Source organism: Acyrthosiphon pisum, chromosome A2 (genome assembly GCF_005508785.2).
Source record: "Acyrthosiphon pisum isolate AL4f chromosome A2, pea_aphid_22Mar2018_4r6ur, whole genome shotgun sequence".
Lineage (NCBI taxonomy): Eukaryota > Metazoa > Arthropoda > Insecta > Hemiptera > Aphididae > Acyrthosiphon > Acyrthosiphon pisum.
Genome location: NC_042495.1, coordinates 9429966 through 9442603, shown reverse-complemented (window position 1 = coordinate 9442603; position 12638 = coordinate 9429966). Strand labels below are relative to the sequence as shown.

Sequence of the window (12638 nt, the reverse complement as noted above, 5' to 3'; positions counted from 1 at the left end):
GGTTGGGGTGGGGGGGGGCTAAGACTATTATAATAGCATTGAATAAGCATAAAAGGAAATGTTTGGTGGACTATTAAATTTATTTGTTAGGGGTGGGGAGGGGGTTAACCCCTCCCCCTAAAGCCCCTCTCCTATTTGCTTCTATGATTTACACACTACTATAACCTATGAACACTGCACACATTTTTGTGAGTGCGATAGATTTGGCTGTGAATCGCTTACGCACACACACACACACACACACACACACACAAATATACATTACCACAGCATACTGCATACGTCGTAGTATATATAATAATATTATCTTCGAATTGAATAAATAAATTACGAATATTGCAGCGGATTGTATATTATGGTCAAACAACAATATTCGATAGCCACTGCTGCAACACGCCAAAGACTTAGACAGGTTCGACTGACGACGTAATCGGTTGTAAGTGCACACAGGTCAATCGTAGGAATTATTACCGGATAATACCCAAAACACATAATAATAATAATAATAATATACATATAGTTGCTTCTAATCCCTTCAGGTCTTGTGCGTCGCCACTGAATTGTGTGATTCGTGCGAGCAGTACCAGCAGCAGTTATATGGCATATCGTGTAATCAATGCCTATTGACTATAATAATAATTATTATATTATTACATAATACATATTATTATTATACCAACAATAATTTATTGTATGGGTATTATAGGGTATTATATTATCATCTTTACACGACAAAACGGAGCTTAAATCGTTACGGCCATGTTACGGCCAATCGTGGATTCGGATTATTCGAACGAATGGATTCAAACGGGTTCTAAATATATATACCTATAGGCTATAGTACCTACCGCGTCTTATTATTCGTAGAATTTCGGTTTTTGTTTAGTCTTTAGTCTTCAGAGACACAAATACATTATAGTATTTTAGAAAAAAATATTACGTAGTGTTTAATCCCTCAAAACTTGAAAGTATTCGAATATTTAAATAACACGTAGCCAACATTTATTTATAAACTATCAAACGTGTCTTGTTAACATCATAACCCATTATCCTGTAACAGTTGATATTGATCTGTTAATATCTTTCAAATTATTCATATATTATCGTAATTATTGTGTTTACATTTTATTTATGTACCTATACAAAACAGTATATTATAATAGACATTGTGTGAATTGGAGAAAACTATAATATTTATGACCGTAATAAAAACGTCAATTAGTTAAAACCATCGATGATAATTATCAGTAGGTAACTAACCGTAAGATCGTCTCTCGATTAAAATAATTAAGTCTGTATAATATAATATAATATCAGAATGTGTGTCACACGATGCAGAAGACACTTTATTCGCGTCGTTTAACTTTCAATGAAAAATCAATGTATTTATATACAATTTATCGTATGATTGAAGTCACAATAGGAGGAAATAATAAACCAATTAATGTAAGTAATAACGGACAAGGGACCAAAGCGGATCCAATTTCCAAAGACTTGTAGCTTGTAAGTTGTAATAAAGGAGAATATTCAATTTTATATCCAAGCACGGATAGACCATTCCAAAATGAAAATAATTGTCTAGATTCTTTTAATTAGCTACTTTTTCAAAGTTTAGACTTCGTTCTATATATATAATATATAGATATATAGCTATAGATATATAATGTATATACAAGTGCACTTACGTATTTGAATTTTTAGAGGGTAAAATTGTAGATCAGTATAAAAAATATGTATTTGATGCGGTGTAGTTACAAGCTTGCATATTGCATATATTAAAACGACGAACACCGGAGACCTGTCGACTACTCTATATCTACCTTAATGTGGCGCCTACGCCAGATATATTAATAAATTAATAAAACGTATTATATACCTAGTTAAATCAGTGGCCAGCACTTATGTGTTATATATTTGAAGTAGGTCACGACATTACTTTCTTTTAAAACTTGGATTCCTTGGTAGTGTTCCTTTGATAGAGAGATCCTTTAAGGGAAATGATTTTAAAGATAAAATATTAAGACATATGTTAGGTATTCTATATAAGACATTTTTCTCTTGTATACCACTCTTGTGCCGTATTATGGATCGATCATGTTACTTACCACTGTAATGACTAAGCATAGAATTACTTATAGGTATTCAAAATACAGTCAATACTCAATACATTTTTAATGATAATAATGTGTAAAAATAATAATTTAGGCACATTTAACGCGTATATAATAAGGTACCAGCCGTTTACACAAAATAAAAATAATATAGATCCGTTACGAACATTGGTAAAAATATTTATTTATTTTTCTTACTACCGCACCACACGGCTTTCCGTGTACCACCGTGTAGTATAGCATTCTGCGTACCACCGGCGGTACGCGTACCACGATTTGCAGAGAACCACTGCAATATATTATTCGACACGTATAATAGACGAAGTAGATAGGTACTAAAGGTTAGGCTACGCCACGGTGGAAAACACGTAACACTTAATGGGGCACCGGCGGATTATAATATATACACGCGCAAATGTATATATATATATTTTATATTTATTAGGGGAGGATAACGTCGCGGGGATAAACGCAAAGCTCTATATATACAACGCAGCTCGCGCGTGTCTATATCGTTCCCCCTTCGATACATTATATTATGCAGTACGTATATATGTATATATACAATATAATATATTATTGTATTACTGTCGCACAATATAACCGCCGCCGCCGCCGACCGGGGACAGGCCTCGGGCCACACAAATCACGAACACTCTACTACCCTTCGCGGCGCGCCACCCCAGCGGCCCGGCGTATTACCCCCGTATATATAGTCTCTTTGCAGTCGTCTTCTTCGTCTTCGTCTTCGCCGCTCGCCACCATTTCCTCCGTCGTATCTGTGCCCATGATAGTTCGATTATATATATCCCGAGCGCGCGGCTTTGCCGGACTAGTAATTTTAATTAGGAACGTGACACGACCGTCCATCCGTCCGTCTCATATATATATATATACACCCACGCCCGACACTGTATTATTATTATTATTACTGCTGCTATAACTATTATATTGTTTACAGGGATATATGCATTTAATATACACCTCAATAATATAGCGAATTCCAAAACCGCCGCCCCTACGGGGTCTTTTGTCATTGCGGACATCGCAACCCCAAGGATGACGCGAAATGCGATACGATCGCGTGCGCGCGCTTCAAGACGCCGCTGCGAGCTCATTCCGTGTCCAGAGCCCCCAAGCGCATATAATTAATAGGATTTTCCGATCGCGGTCCGTTCTGCTGCGGCCGCCAATGTTTAAGCAAAGATTTCCACCGCGACCGTGGTATATGAAATCGCCTGCTATAGCTTCCGACGCTGCAGTATGATGTCGGCAGCAGTGACGTTTGAGTGTTTTCAACAAGACGCCCTCGATTGCAATTTGCAGTAGGTACTCACAAACTCCCATGAATTTCTTGGGTATTCTTTTTTTTAAATATAGTGAAACTATACCTAGTAATTACCTGCTCTAACAGGCACCTATATCTCCAAATAACGGATGGCGTTTTGGGAACAAACTATAAACCGAACGCTCAGCAGAATAGCAGTGGAAAAAATATCAGAGTGTGTCCGGTATTAAGAGGTTTCACTGCAACAGTGTTCCGAAAACAGGTTAAGATGCACGCAGGGTAGTGTACGGCAACAAGGCGTACCTATCGCTATAGAACGAATTTATGAAGTACGGTGTGCTGTGATGTTATAATATATCTGGACAAAAATGAAACAATCTATCACATCATTAGCGTTTAAAAAACTAAGACCCATACACGAGTAAAAAAATGAAAGAAAATACCACCCCCAATTATAGGATATTTTTTTATAAAAAAATATATATATATCCAAATAATAATGTGTATACTTGATAATGGTTATTTATAATAAAAAAAAAATTATGTAAATACATTTAAAATATATATTAAAGTGGAATTATTGAGATTCAATATTTATACAGTTCAAGCTCAAGCGTTTTTAACTATGGATAAATACATATTTTATCTTTATTAATCTATTGACTCTCTTCATTAATTAATTCTAAAACTTTTTTTAAAAGATACTTTATTTAAATATTGTTCATTAATGATTATTATTTTATCAAAATAAAAAAATGACTGCGGAGAAATAACTTCAATTTTGTTAAATATTATATCAATTATCTCAAACTAGAGTAGATACCAATATAGCCGAGTAATCCATTAAAAAATCTAATATTTAAAATAGTTGGTTGATAAAAATAGTTCTATTTTATAGTCCTTTGTATGAAATATTTTTTTATTAGTTTAGTATCAGCAAATTATGAAAAAGGAAAATAATATTACTCAAAGTAGGTACCTACTAAAATTAATTCGCCGTTTCTTTGATAAACTTTATTACCTTTTACGTTATTATGTATACCTTTCGTAGGTACTTACCTACATTAAATTTTGCTATTAATTATTATTACTTTTATTTATTGTTATTTAACATTACAAAATAATATGAAGGGCTAAGGGACGAATGATTTTTAAAAAACAAATTAACTTAATTGTCAACAATATAATTTTCTCCAAAATATGTGATTGATCATACTCATAAGTCATAACTCATAACTTTATAACAATCAATTTTCCGTTTGTACTTAGCAAATAAATCGTTGATTCAATGACTTGGCTAGTTTATATTACAATAATATATGTACCTAACATTGTACATCATTATACTATATTACGTTTTACAGATTATAATTAATATATATACTTCTAAAAAGTGTGTTTATATAGTGATTTAAATATATTCGATGTACAAATAAACAATTTATTTACATGTATTATACGAAATAATAGTGTTATTATGTAATATCTTGAATATTTAAATCGCTATTATTACCATGACTTCAAAGCTAAATAATATATTGGTATTTATTACGAAAAAATTCGATATTTACATAATGAAATATAATGTACGACACTACGACACTCTAATGTCAATGGAACAATTTACGCGAATCGGATTTTCTGTTTGAACATAGTACATTATATTATATATTATAATATACGTGTTCTATATCAAAAATGAGTTGGCACACAATCGAGCAAGCTATACTTATTATTATTATTATTATTATTATATTATACAAGCACGCGGAAGATAGCACACTTACACACATTAACACACACACACACACACACACACACACTGCACCATCGTTGGCGATGAGAATGTATTATTATTATTATTACCATTACCATTACACCTTTGACAGAGAATTATCATATTGTACCGTTCGGTGGTGGTATTCTTGTCAGTCGATAATGGGTTTCTGGATATAGAGACGATAAATCGCCGTGCGCGCCGTGGTCCCTACGTAGGACGAAAAACTCCGATGACCGCGAAACTTTACATAGCTATGGTATATACACAATAGTCCAATATATATATATTGTATTGTATAATATACCTACTAATATTGTAATGTATAATTTATAATAACATGGTCTATAATGTTATTATAATATAGTGTGGTCGAATTCGACGATTATCTGGTAGGTACTAATAGTATAAAATACTACTATATAGATTCCAGGACGATAAAATCGAAACGTATATATTTAAACGTATATTATGAATAGCTGATGATGGTGTATAACGCGACTACGACACGGTACTTTAATTGATATAAATATATTATGCGAGAAAAAATAGTAACCATTCGAGTACCTATATAGGTAGGTACCTAATATATACAACTTATAACCTACACATATAAGCGATCAAAAAATCTTATCTCGATCGATACTGCTGAGCAATACGTCGAGGACTTGCAGTAGACGCCGTATGGCGTATATATTATGTATAATTTATCGTGCCTAGGTGTACAGGTGGATTTATGAATAATTAATCGTTATTTTTTCATCACTGTTGATTCGCGAATGCAAATGCAGATTAAGCATATTAAATTATTCAATTAGTCGTTCTCGATATTTACTGACATTGGTAGCTGGTAGGTCGTAGGTGTACTAGAGTTGTAAAATAAAAAAAATATTGCGAAATAGTGGACGTTATTATATTATGTATATTGTATATTATATTCAAATATATTGTGTCGATAGTTTGATTTATAGTGAAATATACTGTCGCGAGTCGTGTAAACAGCTCGCACTGATCCCGGCAATAAAAAATAGTGTAAAAAACCACCCATGCCCACGTGAACGATATAATATAACAGACAAATTTATAGGTTACCGTAAACGTATAGGTTACCTACTTGCAGACTCAGGTTCAAGAGAGGATGGCCACGAGAAACGCGAATACCCCTAACCGCTAACCGGGATAGTGTGGCTTTTGTTTATATCGAATTAATTTACCTTTTACTCGGAGTTCAGCCGTTAGACTATAACATTAATTTCGAGAAAAAAAAATTGAAATTACGACAATCGACAACCCTCGTCCCTCGGTGTATAGGTAACCTATACATTATATAATACAATATACGTATATATGTGCGGTCCAGGATGCGTGTGTAGGTAGCGATTACGTATTCAGTACCCGGTCGTATGTGGCGTAAAAGCGTGTCACCGTCACAAAAAACCTAATGTTGGGGAGGGCGGTGGCTAAGAATATAGGATCAGAGCGAGGAGAAGAAAATCTATGAAAAACGAGCTGCAAGAGCAGGATAAAGACCTGCACCACCACCACTACCGCCTCAGTATACATGACGCACCGCTGCCCGCGCACAAGATTTAACAGAAATGTGCCAGTGTAGTGTATGATGTTATTATTATTGTATGGTTGGGTCGCGTCCGAGAGACAAATGACCGCCGAAAAATAAATAAGGAAAGAGAAAAATACGACCGAACGACAACACACTCGCACGCCACACGACGGACGACGACGACGACGACGTGGCGCGTTGTAGGCGTCACCCGAGTAAATGCGTTTCTCTTGTCGCCCGTGCCCCGGGAACTCCCGAATCCACTTAATTATCATACGCCGCCGCCGCCGCCGCCCATAAAACAATCGCCAAAGACGGAGAACGGTGAAGATAAAGAGAGAGAAAAACGTGTTTTCACACACGCACACACACACGCGCGCATTAAGACAAATCCAAAGAAATCTATCAAAGCAACACATAGCGGCGGTCGGCCGGACGTGTCTTATTCTCCGTCTTTATTTTTCATCCTTTCCGCGAGAAACACTCACCGCCGCTATACATACGCGTTGCGTTCACGACATTTCCATTATACGACGACGACACAATAACATATTTTATATACCATATATATATTATACAGTATAAAACGGCACCGGCGAACGAGATGAGTATTTACTCTAGATAAATCGTCAGGGTGTTATATTACACGATTGGGTGTTTGTATATTCTTCCGTCGTTGTGTACACCATTAACCAGCTAGTATAATGGGCATAGAGCCGGTCGTCGAAAAACAACAATTTAAATTCTATGCTACTTGTGCAGACGCGATGTCGTAGGATCTCCGAAAAGAGATCGCCTCCGACTGCGGTAGAGCTACAGCAGCAATGCAGTGCACTGTGCAGTACCCCGTCTCTGCCTTTCGATAACCCTTATATAATGTCTTCTACCAGTGCCGGATTCCATTAGTTGTGCTTTGAATGATATACATATATAGTCATGATTAGAGCGCGGATTTTTAGGTTCTTAAAAGCTTAAAATATGATGCTAATATGCTCTAAAAAAACCCCTAAAATATTCTCTAAATATGCTTTAAACTTTTAAATATGCAAATATTTTTTTTTTTCAAAATAATTCATAAAAACAATATATAACTTGCATACCCTTGGGTGACAGCTAAGTTATTTGAATATAAAAAATGTGATGTACTTATTGTAAATATTGTTGGTAGAAAAAAATCACAAATCGAGAAATTAACAATATATATGATGTTTTAGAAACAATAATAAAATATGTAAAATAGGTCAAATATTCTCTAATGTCCCAAATATGCTTTAATATGCAAAATAAATTTTTTCCTACAAAATTTTTGATGGATAAATCGTCCACATTTCTCATCCTCGTAGAGCTGCATAAAGCCAATAAAAATATGTAAAACCTAAATATCCGCGCTCAAGTCATGAGTCTGTAAGATAGAGACAATGCATGCCAGTGTAGCGCCCTCTTAAATCTTAGTAGTTATAATGTAAATAATGTATATTTACTGATTTGTTTTAGCTATGTATTAGATCTAAACTATGATTTCCACTATCGTGACCAAATACCATTTACCGAAAAAGATAAGAGGAATAATACTATTGCCGACGTTTCAATGGGAATAGTTTTGGCATTTGTTTTGTATAAATGTTACTCTGAACCTGAGCATTTGCTTGTATGTATTTCTAACGTGACATGGTGTTATTTTATAATATATTTTTATACCTGATTGTATCTTTATAGGGAGATTTTCCATATCCTGATTACTCAGAATGGACTGATGAAGAATTGGGAGTACCACCAATTGAATAATTATATATTATTATTTATTCAGTTAAATGTAGTATACAATATATAATCCAGAAAAAGTTCTATGAAAAAGTGAATAATCCAAAATAAATATTACATTGATTGTTAATTGTTGTGTGTTTTTACTTTATTACTCATTACTATATTATAATTATACCTTAAAAACTGTCTATAAACTGTTACTATAGTATTCAAATTTAAACAATATTATGGTACTACAGTGCAGTATTGTATGCTAAAATCAATACAAATTTTAAAAGACCAATAGCCTTTAATATGTTTCACATGTTAAAAATAATAGTAAATTATATATTATTATTGTTTATTAAACGCCAAGTGGCAATTTTACATAGTTTACAAATATGGTAATAAGGTGTATGTATGGTTATAGTTACATAATTAAATACAAAAATAATTTAGATAGCAATAATTCAGAGTATACATATAATATGGTTAGCAGTATTTTAGTAAAAGTAAAGTAGAAATAGTGGCCTGAGGACTATTGGTTGTTTGCAGCTCTAAGCATGCGATGTAGAGTCTGATTGTGCCCATAAGAGGTTGAAACATGAAATTTGAATTGGTTTCTAGGAAAATAAGAAGGAACTCTGAAAGGAATGGCAGCAAGGAGATCAGGAACGTCCAGAGAACCATTAGAATTGACTTTAAAAAATCTAAGTCTGCTTTATCACAACGAGCGGCAAGATATTTAAAACTTATCTTATGTTAGAGTAATCATGAGGTTCGTGGTAAATATTCATTTTGAAGGCAATAAAGTTTAAAAATTTGTTTTGGACAAGTTTGGATCGCAGCTGGTCTTTAACTAAATACGTATACCAAACCACAGATCCATATTCAAGAAGAGAACGGGCAAGGGCATAGTATAAGTACAAAGGCATTCAACTGACTCAAATAATAAAATAACGTTTTTATATACTTGTCTATGGTTATACTTAGTAAGGTTTAAGCCTTAAGGATAGACCTAAATGAGAAACCCAGCCTGTAAAAATACTCTGAAGTAGGACGGAATCTGTAGGTGATCTAATTGTATGAAATATCTTTGAATCATTCGCATACAACAAATATTTTAGGACTTGTGGAAATAGAGTTAACAAAAAGTGAGTAAAGTAATGGATTTAGGTGTTATGATATATACAGTATATAGAATGTTCATATTTAAAATAAATTCCAAGCATTACCAATATTCAAATATGTTGTTATAATTTTAAAAGCTTGTTATTATTGTTATAGGTATTTATAAACTGGACAATTAAGTTTGTTAGTTGCTGAAATACAGTCTAGTAGGTATCCCATTCATAACCCCTATGACTATTGGTTGAGGCGAATAACTAAGGTTCACAGTTGAGTTGTTGCTCCAACTAAGAGCTGGATCAAGTAGTCAGGTATGCATCAGCTTTCTCCATAAATTTAATATAAATATTACCTATCATAAATCATAAAATTTTATTAATAAAAATACCTATAACAAACTATATTTCGGCCAAAATGCAGATCGGACAGCGTTTTTATACTCTCTCCTAGAAAGCAGATCATTATTAATTTTGGTGCATGGAACCAACAGCTTCCAATTCAGCTTGTAGGGAAAAACTATATAAATATTTGTTGGCTTCCCTTGCCACAAAGGTCTATGATTCTAATTAGCAGTTTCTTATATATTTGGTTATTTTTCAAATAATATCTCAGTGATAGATTATTAGTTAATTACTTTAAAACCATAGTAAAATAGTAATTGTATATATATATATATGTGTGTGTGTTTATTTGTGTAATAATTTTAATTTATTTTATTTTATAAGTTTCTTTTTTCTCTTGTTTTCTTTTACATGTAATGCTTTATATTACTTATTTTTACTCTACTACTCATATATAACTTAAGAATTGTTATAGTACCAACATGTCTTTATGTATATGTTATCTAATATCATTGTAAAATTGGCGTCAGACGTTGAAATTATAAAATAAATAAAATAAGTGGGTAAGTGGATTTCGCTCTGCTGTACATTAGGTTACAAGTGAGCCAATGTATAAAGGAATGTATTAAACTTGAATTCAATTATATATCATTGTATAAGAAAAACGATTCTGAGTGGAAACTGTTTGTCAGTCTGGATATTGTTATTATTTATTATATCCTGTAAGTTGAATTTATATTATAATATGTATTATTATTTTTTATTCGTTTCTATAGTAATAAACAAAGCGTTAGAAATTTAAAAACCCATTTTTAGCAGTTTTTCGTAATTTTTCGGTGGTTTTTCCTGTAGCATTAGAAAATTACTGAGAAAATCAAAAAATGACCTGCCTAAAGTACCATCTTGATCCAATTTGCTAAAAGATAAGATCTATATGTTGAAATCAAAGCACTCCTTCTGGTAGAGATTTTGTGTAAAGGATATAAAAAAATAAAATAAAAGAATAAACACAATTGCAAAACCACTAGCTTCCTCGCTCCGCTCAGAATCTAAAATATAAGGTAATATCAATAAACAAATTAAAAAAATTCAAAGATTTGTTTTTAATAATAAAATTAAGGAATATTTAAATTACATATTGACGTATATATATTTTGTATTTGCTTGTTATATTGTATGAAGCTTATTGTCTGATTGAGACAGTTTTGATTTCCAAGTACTCTTTTAAACCATCTTCTCCTCTGTGAACACAACAGTGGTTTAATTAATTAGTCTTATAAAAATATGTAGGATTTAAATTTCTTACAATTCTCTGCCAAGTCCAGATTGATTAAATCCTCCAAATGTGATTTGTGCTGAATAGACAAGGTAACTGTTAATCCTGCAATTTATTATGAACACTTGAAAACTTATAATTTTTTTTTTTTTATAGTTTAATATTATTTATGTTGTAAAACTGACAATGCAATAAATTATGTGTCAGTATTTTTTTAATTATTGCTTTAATATACATCATGTAAAATATTAGTAGACTCTAGATCCTACCTTCCTACTTTACATAATGTTAAAATCAAAGAGTCAAGAGATATTTTTTTGTAATAAGCAATAATGTGCATTATAATTATAAATGTAAGTTTTTCAAAACCCAATAAAGTATGCCTTTTTAAAAATAATGACACTACCGTGTACAAAATATAAAATAGATAAACCAAGTCTAGTTAACTCATTTTGAGACTTGAACTTGATTAGAAATTTAAAATCAAAATGCTTGATACAACTTTATAAATATCACCAATTAATAAACATAGGTAATATATTAATATTGATTCTTGGTAATGAGAATTTCATAATATTATGAAATAACCTTGTAATAATTATTTAAATTTAGCTTATTAGCATTTTATATAATTTATTATATTATAAGATTTTGACGGGCCAGAAATGTGTTGTATAAAGTAAACAATATACATTTTAAACTTAAATGAGTATTTAAGCGCCACTTGTTTGCGCTAAGAAAATTATATTGAATCCTGCAGTAAATGTTTGAAAGTAATATTCGTCTATATGTATATTATTATTAGGGTCTTTTTAAAAATATTTTACTAATAGATGAGTTTACCATAAAATGGTGATGGAGTATACTTTTGACTATAAGCGTAAATAGGGGGACCATAGACCGGCCCTCTTCACGTTTCCGCCGTCTCATGATAGGTGGCGCTTTTCGGTTACTGAGTTACTCTGATACGGTAAAAAAATAATCGTTTTAATATTATAATATAATATTATCTCGTAGTGTTTTTGAGTGTTTTCGTACGTTTTTATAATACTGTTATCCAGTTAAGTTATTTTTTAATACACCGAATGCAAGATTTTATGGTAGCACTGATCCATAAATGGGCTGCATCACTGCGCTATGTTGGCATGCGACTATCAATGTATTTAGTATAGGATGGGCCGGTCTATGGGGGGGACACACCAAAAAAAATCTCCTGAAGCCCTCTAAATATTTTCTATCCCCTAACCTCACAAGTATTTTAAATCATATCCCAGATTTTAAACCATTTTGTTTATATTTACTGTTAAATAATTACCAAACTGAACCAGCATTAATATTGTCCATATACTTCATGGCAGTATCCATATTTTTAGTTAATATTCCAGCAGCCAATCCATATTTAGTGTCATTAGC

The 12638-nt window shown here is 32.4% G+C and overlaps 3 protein-coding genes across 4 annotated transcripts in view; 1 reads left to right on the top strand and 2 right to left on the bottom strand.

Annotated features, from left to right (window-relative positions):
- The window catches only part of LOC100168654 (lysine-specific histone demethylase 1A), a 491143-nt gene that overhangs the window by 17331 nt on the left and 461174 nt on the right, over positions 1 to 12638 (bottom strand). The gene's annotated exons all lie outside the window — the stretch shown is intronic.
- Positions 8232 to 8628, top strand: Ndufb2 (NADH dehydrogenase (ubiquinone) 1 beta subcomplex, 2, 8kDa; the record flags this gene model as incomplete). The annotated part of the gene is given in 2 exon segments (NM_001163352.1): positions 8232 to 8385; positions 8454 to 8628. Coding segments are annotated over 2 exon segments (223 nt in total), but the record flags the coding sequence as incomplete, so codon positions are not given.
- Positions 11038 to 12638, bottom strand: LOC100572734 (retinal dehydrogenase 1-like; the record flags this gene model as incomplete). Its single annotated transcript, XM_003243518.3, is given in 3 exon segments — positions 11038 to 11190; positions 11256 to 11330; positions 12541 to 12638. Coding segments are annotated over 3 exon segments (231 nt in total), but the record flags the coding sequence as incomplete, so codon positions are not given.